At 39.7% G+C, this 15,444-nt stretch overlaps 1 protein-coding gene across 6 annotated transcripts in view; it reads left to right on the forward strand.

The window, feature by feature from the left end:
* LOC135487302 (tyrosine-protein phosphatase Lar-like) overlaps window positions 1-15,444 on the forward strand; it is a 294,416-nt gene that overhangs the window by 175,557 nt on the left and 103,415 nt on the right. For all 6 annotated transcript variants that reach the window (XM_064770915.1, XM_064770911.1, XM_064770913.1 and 3 more), the window contains one exon: window positions 4,513-4,812. In XM_064770915.1, coding sequence (XP_064626985.1) covers window positions 4,513-4,812 — 300 coding nt within the window. The remainder of the gene's footprint in view (window positions 1-4,512; window positions 4,813-15,444) is intronic.

The raw sequence follows: 15,444 nt of genomic DNA on the forward strand, positions 1-15,444 counted from the left end.
CACTTAATCCCGAACTCAATATTTTCATACGTACGACGTCAAGTTACATAGCTGTCTTTTCAATTTCATACTTATGCAAAGCATAGAACCACACTTCACCTAGAGTAACTAACCAAATGTTGAGAATTTTAAATAACGTGCCAAGTTCATCCTGTGCGAATGTGTTTTTACAAAGGTCCATAGAATTTGAAAAATGGTGTAATTTGTCTTAACCATCCATGGGTAAATGCATGAGTATTCATGTGATTTATGAAAAATTAATTCATTCTGTGTCAAGTGCGGATGTACATGTAGCGCTAGTTCGCTGGGATGTGAAAGCATAAGATATAATTTTATATAATGTGGGTATATACAACTCAACACACATGTAATAGTGCATTGATGCTCAGTAATACTACATCATGTCATCAATCACCAGCCTCCGTAAAACTCCAGACTTAGTGGTGAAAATTATTTTTCAAAGAGTGTTAAACAGAACGCATCAGAATATGTTCACTTTAAATGCATTTTAATAATGCCATCTAAAAGGCACTTAAGGCACGATATGTTACGAGTTATCCCCTTGGTACCAATTTTGATAAATTGATGCAAAATAGTGAGTCGAAGTGACAGCGAGCGCCCGCCTACCAGCAACAGCGCGGCAGTATATAGTTGCAGCGGACGAGAGACAACGAGGGGAGAATCACTTGCAGCGAGATCTTCAACGTATAATTTCCTCTGTGTCTAATCATGCAAGATTCGTTTCGAGTCTTAATGAGATCTTTACTGACGAAGCTGATCGTTGCACTCGTCAAACTTGGGCGCGGCTGATTACGTCAAAGTGTTTGCCACGTGTTGATAACTTGCATCAGAATATTCACGCACTACCAGTATCGTGTGTCAGATGATCATGGAACATCAAAATTAAAAATCTTGGATTTAAAAATCATGTATTGAACAATTGGTCAAAGTTCAAACATCTTCACGCAATCGACCAGTTTGATTACCATGAGCTAGCTAAGAAGTAGCTCTGCCACTGAGTCACCAGAGAGGTTAGCTTGACACCTTGATTGCGCCCGATAGCAATTGCCTCGAGTCTGTGGACAGAGGGTATATTTGCCGTCATCCACGAGGTGTATTGTCGGTCATTAAGATGCCAAAGCTCTACATCACTCCTCGGATATTGTCTTGTTAGAGTATGGAGCCGATATGACCCTTTATGGCAGACTGACTTATGACTATGAGAAGTGTCTTTATGACATGGGTATTGTTTGAATGACACTTGACTATTCAAGTGTCTTATATGTGTTTCAATAAGTTACATCTACAGCGAGGGCATAGAGCCCCTGCATCCATGCTTCTGGTGAAGATAAGCTTGACATCATGAATGTCATGTTTCCAATCCAGGAATCTTCCTAGTATGTTATTAACCATTGCATTTTGAGAGTTAAGCATCAAAACAGAAGTAGTGACTGGTAAATAGTTGCGATGTGGTTTCTCTAAAAAGCAGCAGTTTCACTTTCTTATATAGTGTTTAAACTTGAAGTTTGGGCCAGTTGTACTAGATTTTGTAAGTCAGATGATTCTAATCGCACTAACTCTAAATCAGCGACTTAAAATCACTTCGGATCATGTGGCCCAGACTGCTGAAATTGATGCTGATACAATGTAAATGTGTCTCATTTTCACCATGCTTTTATGATAGTGCATCTAACATCTTCTCTCTGAAACAGTGCAAATTGGATCAACCCGTATGCAATGCATTTGTAGATATTCCCCGCTACATTTGCATGTCTCACAAGTGTGGCTTTGGCATCGTAATTAAAATCAAGCGTATTGGGAACATGTCAAACTGGTGTTCATGCGTGAATAAAACCTCTCCCATTGGTGTTGGCGTTTATCAGACGGCGAGTGCATAGAATCGTATCTGTATGTAACCATGGCTCATTGGTCGATCATTTTCTTAAGCTACGCACTCTAAAACATAAAAAGCACCGCAGTTACATAAAGCTTTTTTATGGTAGCTTCACTTTATCTTTCTCCACAGTTCTGAATGCCATGACAGAGTGACTTAATTAATTCCCCTCGGAGTCATATCCTCCCTCATAAAAGCTTTTTTAAAACAAATTTAAAACAGTAATTTTAAAAGCATCTCTGTAACTTTGGCAAAGAAACCTTAGAAAAGAAATGTAAATGTTTAAATTTGATGATGAAAATAGGATATTTAATAACTTTTTTCTCGAAGCAAAAGAATACCGTTATGATAAAAAAAGATGCTGAAACATGTAAAAGGGTGTCAGCTTTTTAGTAAGTGCTGAGAGACAAATTTGATATTTAGCTGGTTTGAATAACTTGAAGATACTGCGGTTAGGGGGTAATAGTTTTAACTTGCATACTCAAAAAATAGTTGTGTGTCGCCAGGCTTTATTGTCAGTTTTGTCCCGAGCTTTCCCATTTTCAAAATGTTATCAAATTTTGCGATCTACATGTTCTCAAAAGCCTTCCTGCTTTCTGACATTAATCTCATGATATTCATAATTAATTTCCATTCCAAGAAATGTCTTTTATATATTATTTATTAAAAATGTCATGTGGTGCACCTAGCTAGGTTAGACTACTGGGGTGATTTATTGCTGGGCTCTGACAGTAAGTAGCATAATGTCATCGGACTCATGCTGCTACATGTTAAAAACAAGTAAAGTTGGACCAAGGAAATTCCCTATTGAAGGCCGCTCAGATTGCTCTTTCACGCCGGAAATGCCTTACTTAGCTATGTAATGAAGTTGTTGTCACACGCATGTGCATTTGTTTCATTTTTGGGTTGCAGTGCCGTTGGTTATAAGAATTTGTCATAAAACCACTAGAAACAAGTAAGCCGCAATTTGATGCTGTACTGGTATTAACAGGTTGTCAAGTTGCAAAGGAGAAATGTTATCATGTACACATGACTATTTCTTCCTCGAGTAAAGATGGCCATGTTATATCATGTTAACAATACAAATGTATATATCAAAAGCCAGAAATAAAAGGCATGTGTTCTGAAGTATTGTGTAGCCCGTTTTCTTCTTGGAGGCAGATTTCTAGAACAGATGGATATTCTGATGGCAGGAACATATCCAAGTTTACTTGCCAAGTTACCAGGGTAATTTATGACAGTGAAAAAGAAAATCTACTTGAAATTACTGTTATTGGGTTGTCAAAATGCCAAAAATGTCAAAAGTTGAAGTAGGCCAAACATATTATACAATTTCCATCATTGTCAACGATGCCCATAGCATCTTCATTCTTCTTTTTCTTAGTCAGGATTAAAACTACTGGTGTTTATGTTTCCCTTTTTGGTTGCACTGTTTCCAGGGAAACCCAGATAATTTCTTTGTTCTGAAAGGGGAAATTGCCCAAGATGATATTTTTCACAAACAATATGTTAGCCATTTTCGCCCGGATTGGGTTAGCTATAAGGATGCTGGAACTTTGTTGAAAATAGATTAAGTAGTGCATGTGAACACACACTATAGGCAAAGCAGTAGATTTTAATCATACTCTAGTTTCACCAATCTAAGACCAGTTGATTAATTACTATGAAATTAAAATGAAGGCCGAGTGAAAACATGATGTCATGATCATTCCCCATCCCACAGTCCATCCAAATTGAACATGTTGAATGGCATCAAACAATCTTGTGCATGATATATAGCTTGAATTGAATAGCTAGAACAGGTCTTAGAGCGGTGAATCTAGAGTTTGTTCTTGAATAAAAACCTGTTTCTGAGCCAGCTGACTTCATACATGCTTCCCTAAGAAAATTTTTTAGAAAAATGCTATGTCATCACCGGTTCATTAGTTAAGCTGATTCAGTTGCGCCTTGCTTTACCAATACTCATGCAGCCTTTGGACGAATAAATATCTGATATTGCCCGGTCTTCATATCATACACTGCAGGAAATTACATTTCAGTTTCATTTAGCATTTCGAAATTGGATTGAACAAGAGGCGCTATAGCAGAAACATATTTCCGTTTTATGAAACTAATGCGTGGAAATCTTGCCAAAGAGTCTTTCAAAGAAAGTTTTCTTAATCTGCCCGGAAATGCGCCCTGCAAAGTATTTTGGTTTTATCTCCACAGTTCTCCCTTTATTTTGGGTGTGGCTTCACCTCTCGTATGCAAAAAAATAGTTAGCATTTTACTCTCATGACAGATTTGACCTACTTTTGATTAGAAGGTGTTTGATTTGACCTACTTTGGTAGTCAAGCAACAGCTCCATTTGACGCATGTGCCTGGCAAAATTTCTCATTTGAACATACATTCATCTCTTTTACTTGGCTTTATCCTTCTTTGACATCATAATGACAGTCGCACAGAGAATATAACAGTTTGATGGCACATACAAAGGCCAGGTATTGGTGTGATGTTTGTATTTTTTCAACAGTCTCTTGTTGTCTCTACTTATGTTCAGTACAAAGGGTTTTAATCTTTTTTTCCTCTCTCTTGAAGATGATCAGTCACTTACTGGTGTCCTTTCTTATCTTTTCAGATGCACCCAGAATCACACTGGCTCCACGCGACCACAAGGTCATGGAAGGAGGCACTGTCAGTTTCTTCTGCAAGTCATCAGGAAATCCAGCGCCAGATATACACTGGTTAAAAAATGGAAAACGGGTGACGTCAAATCGTAATAGATTTCTAACATTTGACATGCCACATGGTTCGGTATTACGAATTGAACCAGTGAAGGCACAAAGAGATGACACTACGATATCATGTGTTGCACAAAATAGTATAGGAGAGCCAGCCCGGGCTTCAGCTAGTTTACAAGTTTATCCTCAGGATCAAGGTATGTCGAATTTCTTTTAACTTACCATGTTGATTAACCAAGTTGATAGAAATGAATATTCATGCTCAGAATGTAGCCCACATATCGAAGCAGACCCCAAACAGCCAGTTCACGGCATTGTGGCATTAAAAAGTATTCAATAGAGACAGCAAATGTGATTAATGCTCATCAAATTAAGAAATAAATTAGCTAATAATGAAGAATAACTGCCTCATTACCATATGCTACATGATGGTGGCCATTTCTTGTGGCCATTAAGTAATGAATTGCATCTACCCACTTGCTGTCTTTTGAATGAGGTCGGGGTCAAGGTCAAATGACCATTAACTTCCCTACGCTAGGAAAGCATCTTACATTCATTATGAGGTTGACATGAAGCATCAAGTCTGAATGATTCTGGTCATTCCTGATGCTGGCTTGCCTTGAATCTTTAAGTCTGAATGGCTTGAACTGTTGCTGAAGCTGGGGTGAGCGAAAAAATGTGCATGATTTTCAGAGTAGACACCTTCATTTCAGTGATATTTGGGATGGCATGGAAATTGTGTCTGTATTCAGCAAAGTTGAATATCTCAAATAGGGATGGGGAAGTCGAAACAGGTATCCCCTTCTCTCTCCCCTCTCCCCTCCCCCAACGCGATAGATATTTCTGAGACAAAGAGCAGAGATAATGATACAGACTTGTACCTTTGGATGCTGATCACGTTGTATACCCAGACCACCTGTGGCATCTGACACCTTCACCTTGTTTTATAGGCAAAGAACAATATCACTCGTTTCCAGACTAGTACAACGCCATTTTGGTGTTATATACATCCCCCTGGGGCACGGTTAAGTGCCTAGTTCACCAAGTGGCTGTGAACACCACAAGATATGGCCAGCCAATTTGGTTCTGAGTAGTCGAGTAGTCCCTCAGGTTTTAAGCCATTGCTGTTATTTGGAGAGAATGGTGTTTGTTGGAGAGGAGAGAAATTGATAAAAAAACCATGATGTATACTATCACGATTGCTGTTTTTGTGTGGTACTATTGAGACTTTACACCCTGGGTGTAATGAACGGCATAGTCAGAGATATTTATGAGGTGTTGTGTTGTGTCGCTGTGGGTCTTATTGTTGGCGGAAAAAATTCAAGAAAGTTGCTTGCTAAAGGTTTTTTGTGTGAAGAGATTAAACCTGTTAATGTAATGGCAAGTTTCAATTTCTTGCCAGATGCCAAGCAATCTCCAACTTTAGGCAGCGATTGTCTTTCCTAATTGAATCAAACCGAAAGTCCGGTATCATTGTGTCAAGAAAATCTATGCTGCATTATTTCGATACGGCCTGACCTGTACAGCAGTTTTCCAGTAATTGGTTTCTAATGAGAAGCCAGTTTCTTACCTAACATCCTATTTATCCTTCATTACAATAGAGGGGAGCTAAGGATCACTCTAAAGAAAGACGCATCACTTCAAACTCCTTGTTGTTCCTAAAGAAGCGATTGAAATTCTTCTCGCCTCTGAAATGCTGACTTGTAAATGATATTAGTGGGAATGCATTTGTTAATTGCGTAGTAATTGGTCGTCTTTTCAAGTTGATCTTGAGGGAATAGACTGAACAACGCTCATTGGGATCAATTTTATAAAGGATGGCTTCCTGACTTGAAAACAGAAACGAAACCAATTTAAATGATTGAGGCGGAAAAAAACCCTGCTTCGCTCGAGGAACATCTGTATGTCTCAGTTTAGTGTGCCTTGGGTAGCACTTTGTAGGAAGTGATCAATAGTCAGTGCTTGTGAAATGGCGGAGCCGTCTCATTCTCATGTACATGTAGGCTATAAACAGGTGCAAATTGATGTTCTCTTAACTGCCTTGTAAGCTAAATGCTAAGCTAAACCGAGTTATTGTATGAATCAGATAAAAATTGGACAGGCTGGGAAGTTCTCAACTTAATATCTTTTGATGCCCAACCATACTGTACCACCCAACAAATGCTAATGAGGGTGATTGCTACAGAAGAAGAAGTTCTCCAAATACATACCATAACATATCCTAATACCAACCTTAACTGTAAAGGACTCGATGCATCTTAGCTGCGCCTGCACTTAGACATCGCCCAACCACTCTCAGCCTCACATTACGACATCCTTCCTTTCCACTTACCTGCTTATCAATATTTACTTGGTATAATCAGTTGACACCAGTGTCCATGGGAACGTCTTTCTTTAGGTATCTTTGTGGTGATTGCTGGTCGGGTGTTTGGTAATGGCTAGAGGGATGACACTTTGAGCTTTGAGCATGGTTCAAGGTTCTAGAGCAAAAATCGGTTAGTGTAATTAGTTGACAGGAGTGCCCATCAAGTATCTTTCTTTAGGGGAATCGTGGTGGCGATTGCTAGTAGAGACTGGGGTGTTTGGTAATGGCTAGAGGGATGACCCTTGGAGATTCTAAGTCTTCTCAGTGGCAAAGACCCAATTCTGGGCCCTGGTGCCTTGATGATGAGAATGACGTTGGGTCTAGGGTCCGGAGCGAAAATCATTAGTCAGTTGGCACCAGTGTCCTAAGTATCTTTCTTTGGGGTATCTTGCCCTTGATTGCTAGCATATAGTTTTGTGGTTACATGGTCGGAAAAAATTTGTGGAATATCAACGCATAGGTTTGTCATGAAGCATGTGATAAAAATATCAGCAGACTGAATAAATGGTGAAAAGATCAAAGCCATGATTGGTTCAGATCTTGCCACTGTCATTGAAATACCATTCGATTTATCAATTTCACCAATCAATATCATAAATTGGCCTGCTCTTTTGAAAAAAGGTAAAAAACCCGCAAACGCATGAAACAATGCGCCATGCTTGATCCCCAAATTGAGTGGTTTGCTTCATTATATTTCCTCGGGCCACTCATTTGAACTGTGTACAGTGATTACACCCCGGCTTTGAAGTCAGCAGAAATCCATAGCAAACGAGTTCCGTGTTTGATTCGGCTGTCAGAAATGCATATGAGCCGACGGCCGTTCCCAAGGCCTGTAATTCTCTCTCTGGTGTCTAATAACGAGTCGATGGTTTCGGTGTTTGACAAACCACTCCGTATAAGTCATCAACATGTGAATTATAATGCGTCTTTGAGATATGGAAGATATTCGTAAATTGATTAATGCTTTTGTCTGTCGTTATGGCTTCACTTTGAGATTCTCGTGGGTTTCCGACCACTCTGCCTTTGCCTTGATGTTTGACAAGTCTCACATCTTTGAAGGGGCTGCTTGTCTCATCGGTTATTATCGGGCAATGAGCAAATGGCACTTGTCCAAGTTGGCGGGACTATGCTGCGAAAGGCAGGAAATATATTTGATATTTTAATGTTGGTTCGAAGTGCCTTTGACAAGATTGGTGTTCGCACTGACCGGTGATCAATATCAAACTCAGTGATGACCAGTTTTACCTGCAGACGAGTGATCTTTTTGTCGCACACGGTAGCAGTTATTATCACAGGTCACAGCAACAAAAATTGCTCTTTTGTGTAGCACTTAAAAGGTTACCTTTGTCTAATGGACATTAGTTGTCTCTGCAATGATGGCCAACACAATCCTGTTCTTAATGGTTCTATTGTGTGTGTACACATCATGTACATGTTCAAGAGAAGCGTCTTTATCCGAAGTTGGTCCTAACTATTCGCCTCCTCATCATGACCATTATACGGTGAATCAACACGGTTTCCCTCTCAGCCTTTGAGATGCGATCGCCAAATGAGATCAGTCATGATCAAGGTGGATCGCCCTTGCCATTTCTATAATGATGCAGCAAATCTACTCACTGACCGCCGATTGAATTCTGCTCCCATTGGAATTGTGGCAAATCGAAATGATGTAAAAATCATTGTGGGGTAACGTAACCTTTTTTGGTTGGCTGACTGAGGCACCATCTAAACACAAAGCTTGCATGAAAAACCGATGATCGTCACTATCTTCTGATTGAATTTTGCTCCTGTCAGAATCGTGGCCAACTCGAAATGATGTAAAAATTACGAGGTAAGGCGACTTTTTTAGCGTCGCTAATAACAAGGAGGAGAGGCACACATTCTGGTAAGGCTAGCATCAGTCGCACATCAACACCGTTGCTTTCTAAAGACAGTAAAAGGTTGTCTTTGAAAAAGCAGACTTGACTACTAAGGACTTATGGAAAGGAAAGTGCAGATTTTGGTCATGAAACAAGCAAAGACACTTTCGACAATCATTACTTTGAATATCCATTTGGAGTATGGCATGATGAGTCTGATTGGGATCTGATTGTATCTGTTCTACCTCTTTTAAACCTCAATAGCTCATCAGTACAGCATTAGACCAGCAATCTAAAGATCTGCTGCTTGAATCCCAGGCAGCTTGACTGTATTTCTGAAAATCTCTTGGGTACCTTTAATAAGTGTTTCCTACATATGTTAACAATAAAGATATAAATGACTTCTCACTAATTTTTGTTTAAGAATTAATTGATTGAAATGATCAAGTTTGGTGAGTAAATCAACATTGTTTCCTTCAATCAGAAGGTAAATTATTGAGCTGATTACGCCTGTGGGGCCCGACTGTTGAGACTGTAGTGTCAGCAGCTATCGTTCTATTCATATACGCCACACGGCCATCAAGGTTCGCATGTCCTTGAGCAGAAATTACCGCACTGCAAGCTGATGAGAAACAATCAAGGGTGAGGAACTGTTGATGATGGTTTCCTCAGATACTTAATGGCGGGCACCGTTGAATCTTGGAGACACTCATAATTTTGTGTCGTCATGATCTATATTGCCATATGATTGTATAGTGTGTTCATCAATGTGTTAGTTGGTTCAGGTTGTCTAAGGATGCTGTGTGGAAAGAAAGGCAGTTTGAATACCAAGAATATCAGTTTCTTTAGATATTCTGTAGGTCAAGGTGAGAAAGAGGACATTTTGTTGCTGCTCACCAACAGTTAGCATTGTTAACCGTTACTGACGAAAATTTAGGAACATATGAAAGATGTTTTGGCCGTATGTACTCACCATTTAAAGTGAAATCCATTAGTGTTCTGCCATTTTACAAAAAAATGCCCTGGACTTTCAGAAATCCTGGCCTTGAATTGAAAGGGTAAACTCTGTGTGTACGAACGGAAGTTGAACAAGCTCATCGTTCCATCATTTCTAATAGATTCAATGAATTTGCAACCAATTTCACCCGGGGGCGGTCTTCTCTCCCAATGTTGATCAATAAGCAGCCGTAGGTTTGCTCTGATCTGGCTGTGTTTGGCATGTCTTCATCTTGTTCAAACAACGGATCTTTCCTGCTTAAGTTCCCGAGGTGGAATTTCTAGTGTTTGGTGAAGATTAGTTGGAGAGTCTGTCGTGTTTTTGTTGTGAATACCAATAGTTGGGATGCTGGAGAAAGTAAAAATAGCTTTTATGTAAAAGGATTAGGCTGGTGTGATTTCGGATTATTGGTTAAAAGATCATTATTTCATCAATATGAAGTTGATAAGAAGTGCAACAAACTTGACTATACTCACATCTGGAAACTAGACTATTCTAACATCATACGTCAACTTAGTCTAGTGTGAAAATGTTGACGAAATAAATTTGGTTGCTGAAAACAAGCCATGTGAGTGTTAATTCTATCAAAAATCTGCTGGAAATTGTTCATTCTTTGAAACAAAGATGATAAGAAAGTTGAGTGTCCATCTCCTGTGGTGATAACATCTTCACCATTTCTTATCAGTTGGCTCTTTTCTGCAATGGTGAGACTGGTAGCGTTAAAGTCAGTGCCAATTTAATTTGAACTTTTAACCAACATCGGTGAGATTAAACTGAATAATTCATGTGTTCACAGCAGTATCTACAGTTGAATACTTTTTCATTAGAACACTCGTTCGAATGACTAACATACTATGCTCGTTACAACATTCACGAGGCAAACATGCACTCATCAAAGCTACATAATTGCTATGGTAATGGAATTCATATTGCTATGGTTTAGAACTATACCAGACAGGCGTGTTGATGGAGTATACATAAAAAGTGGTGCCAACTCCTTTATCAGCAAAGCAGCTTTAACATCTAATTAACTGAGTCAAGCTTACTGTAAAACCCTTTATCATCGTGGCCTTATATGTTCACCAAAATATCATTTCGGACATTCACCAGTGTTAAAACTATTAACTTAAACATTTCGTGACCCTGGAGTTGCTTTTTGGCTCACCTGTGAGCCTTTACCATCACGCAGTGTCCGTCGTCGTCGTCGTTAGACATGGGTGGCACGTTTTGTAACCGCTCAAGCTTTTGAATTCTAACTTGGTACACATGTACCCCTAGGTGACTGCTACTCAGAGACCGAATCGCGGCCTCATGATACAGGGTTTTGCCACCAGGGGGTCAGAGGTCAAAATGGAAAAATTGTGTTTTCTCCCTTATTACCGGTCCGAAAAATTTGAAAAAAATATGGTAGGTACTTCTACCAATGGGACATCATATATCCTCCGAGCTTTTGATTTGACCTACTTTTGAATGTATTTAGGACAGTCGAGATAGTTTCTACAAGTGTGTCATGTGTGCAATAGTAAGGGAGCATCTTCGTAAAGGAGCAAGGATATCTGGGTTCAAAAGCTGAATCGACACTGAATGTTAACACCTTGAGTGTATAGCGATGTACAGGGTGGCCCAGAATTATTTTCCCTCACACAATGGATACACAATAGAATTCTATTGGCCAAAGGAAAATAATTCTGGGCCTCCCTGTATATAGATCTATGTCTATTACACCCAACCATTCAGTGCCCAATGACGCTATTCTACGTTGTTGAACAGGGGTCCCATTGACTGCAGCAATCCTCTCCCTGAAACAATGTCAACTGCACAAGCAGCAACTGATGTGCTGGTCCTGAACCGAAGAAGTTCTTTATATCATCTTATCTAACGAAATGAATGTCGAGTCTATTATAGCAGTCAACAATGAAGGGGAAGAATGTCAATCCACCCCTGTCTTCTTTACTTTGTCTGGTGACAGCATCAAGAGGAATCAATGGAGAAATGAAATTTTGTCTCTTTCACAGTATCAGTCTGGGCGGCCGTACATCATGCCCAGATCCTTGATGCTCGCATTATTGCATTTCCTTATTTAACTATGATAATAATAATAATAATAATAATACTAATAACAATAGTAATAATATAATAATAATAATAAACTTTTATTAATGATTAAGGCCATCGGCCCCTTACAATAATACAAATTATCATATCAAGCAATACAACTCAAGATGACAAAACAAAGTAATACAATTAGAATTCGAGTCACCTACCCCTACTCTTGTATAGAAAAACTGACAAATTACACAAGGGATCTGCACACTAACTATTCATTGAGGAGACAAAGGAATACATCGTTGGCACGCAGAAAGATAACAATCTGGTACGAAGATATTGCAAAAATACACATACATTCGAAACATGAACTAGCTCTCAGCAAGAGCTTGCGGCGGTGAAGTGCAGGAAGCAAAAATGACAAGTTGGTGAAACGGGGAGGGTTTTTATGCACAGATTGAAAATGCATTGACTAAGTGAATGTTCAATGGAGTAAGGCATTTGATAGGAGAAGCTTCCCGTTCACTTCTACAGTAGAAACCATGAAATCAAAAAAGGAATGTCTGTGGAAAAAATCATTTGATGTTGGGAAAATAGATGTGTTTACATGGTTGAAGGGAAGTGAAGGAGCAGACTGCTCTATAGTGGAGTCTGTCATTCACAATAATCACTGGCACCCTGGCTACTGAACGATTGGAAGCTCATATCGCTACCAAGTGTGACATGACTGCGTATTCTAACTGTGAAGATGCTCCACCATAGATCTCATCTTTCTGATGAGACGTCCAGAAATAGAGCCAGGATCCTCACTGTCCATGTCATCTGTATCAGGTTTAAAAAAAAGTGGTACGTTTCTTAACTGCTAGGACTCTCCTGGTCAGGTGACCTCAGACACTGATTTCGGTCCGATCTGATTCTTGACTTGGCCATCAGCAGGCCAAAAGTGAAAACCTAAAAAGTGTGATATCTCTCTTTATAAGTGAATCGTTTTCAATAATATTTTTATGGTAGGTATTCCGAGGTGTAAATGGTGTAAATTGACTGTGAGTGTAAGTATGGCACATTTCTTAACCGCAAAAGTTATGAACCTGAAATTTGGTACACATGACTCCCTACGTCAGATAACCTCTGACAACGAATTCCAGTCAGGTCTGATTCTCGACTTCAAAACTGAAAAGGTAAAAAGTGCAATGTCTTATCAATTACTCGTTTTCAATAATATTGTGATGGTAGGTTCTCCTTCTTGCAACTGCACAGCAAATAATTCTTGACTAGGTCCCACAGTCTGTACAATACCGCAGTGTCCAGCGTCTGTCGCCCTAGTCATCATAGTCGCTGTAGTCGTCAGTCGTCAGTCATCAGTCATCAGTCATCGTCTGTCATCGTTCCTTGTCGCCTGTATCCTGTTTCAAAAACCGTGGCACATTTCTTAACTGCTACATGTAGTAAGCTACACAGGCCCCTCCAGGTCAGATGACCTCAGACACTTATTTCGGTCCAATCTAATTCTTGACTTACCCATCAGCAGGCAAAAAGTGAAAACCTAAAAAGTGTGATATCACTCTTATAAGTGAATCATTTTCGATAATAGTTCCTAGCAAGGATACATCACATATCATACGGGTTATTGATTTGACCTACTTTTCAAGGTCACGTAGGTCAAATGGTGTAAATTGGCTGTTTGAGTGTAAATATGGCACGTTTCTTAACCGCTAAAGCTATGAACCTGAAATTTGGTGCACATGACTCCCCACGTCAGATAACCTCGGACAATGAATTCCGGTCCGATCTGAATCTCGACTTCAAAACTGAAAAGGCAAAAAGTGCAATATCTCTGCATGAATCTTAACCACCAAATATCTAGCGAAATACAAATACTTGTGATGCATTACTGAAAAATGTGAAAAAGATTGAAAGAATCTCACTGAAAAGCTTTTGTGCAGCACTGAAATGGCCTGAAACGATTGACAAAGCCATCAGCTGCATTGTGACTGAGGTCAGGGGCAGGTTTGCTGTGTGACCATGGATATCATTTATCTTTCCTGTGTCCTTTCATGGTAGACTTCGTGCATTAATCTCGCTGTGTGGCTCCAGACTAGAAACCAATGATGCCGTTACTCCGTAACCCAGGCTGATAGACCAGTTTGCCACAATTTGAACCAAAAAACCTCATTCTCTCTTCGGTCTGAAGTGGTCGGCTGATGCTCTCAGAATTTGATTCTTGCCTGAAAAGAAGAGACAACAAATAAATACTCTTGTTTAGACATAACACCCATGACTTTCTTTAAATTGCTTCTTCAGCAGACATTTCCACCCTGGGCACAGCCCCAACAGTTTTATTCATCACCAACAATGGGTCAGGGCTTGAGTTAGAGTTTAATAATCGTGTTTAGAAAAGGGCCTAAAGTTTGATATGAGGCAACGCTACTAATCCACCTACGTGTATCAAATTGGCTCCAATGTCATCATCATTGTGTGGCATTGATTCCTCTCTCTTCAATGATATAGTTCTATGGGGTCCTGAACTCTTGCAAAATGTAGAGACTGGACCTGATCAACACTGCAGGAGTATAAATCAGTAAGTACAACTTTCAAACGGACTAAAACACTGGAAGATAAAAAACAAAGAATTATAATTTTTTACCAATTTGGTGGGAAAAGTGCATAATTCTACCTAAAAGAACAAAAGAAACATTTGTGTGAACTTTACAATCCCCGATTGACGTGACCCTGCAGAACAACTCAACATGTAGTAACAATAAACAAGCCTGCCAACCCCATTGGTTGATAGGTGACATTACACTGGAACTCGTTTTAGTCCATCGGTTGTCCTCATGGCTAGTTTTGAAGTTCCTACGTCTTACGGTTACAAAACGTGCACCAGGTTGACGGATGGAAGGACAGACACCATTCTGTGGTGATGGATGGAAGGACAGACACCATTCTGTGTTGACGGATGGAAGGACAGACACCATTCTGAATAGTTATCATGCTAAATTTTTTGTCAAGGTCATTTCTTTGGCTGTTCTTCCTCATTGCCAGATTTGCTGTGCCTGTCTCTTACAGTTTCAGAATGTGCACCATGTTGACGGATGGAAAGACAGACGCCATTCTGTGTTGACGGAATTCTGCGTTTGACGGAAAGCCTGATACCATTCTGAAAAGATATCGTGCTAAAGAGAAACATGCACCATGATGACGGATAAAAGGACAAACACCATTCTGAATAGTTATTGTGCTAAATTTTTTGTCAGGGTCGTTTCCTTGGCTGTTCCTCCTCATGGCAATATATGAAGTGCCTAGGCCCGTTGGTTGAAAGGCAACACGATTTCTTGCTTAATCAACACCTGAACTCATTTTAGTCCCTCTGACGTCACAATCCCGATTGCGGCCATACCGTATCGATCCTGCGAATAACTGGGACAATGGGCGATCAAGTGGGATATGGAGTTCCATTCCCAAAATTACCCAGTCCTGACAAGCTTATAGACAAAATGTATTAAGTGCAAAATACCAAGACCAAGGGTTTCCTCAAGAAACATGCAGTTAGACCCACATCGAT

Source organism: Lineus longissimus, chromosome 4, assembly GCF_910592395.1.
Source record: "Lineus longissimus chromosome 4, tnLinLong1.2, whole genome shotgun sequence".
Taxonomy (NCBI): domain Eukaryota; kingdom Metazoa; phylum Nemertea; class Pilidiophora; order Heteronemertea; family Lineidae; genus Lineus; species Lineus longissimus.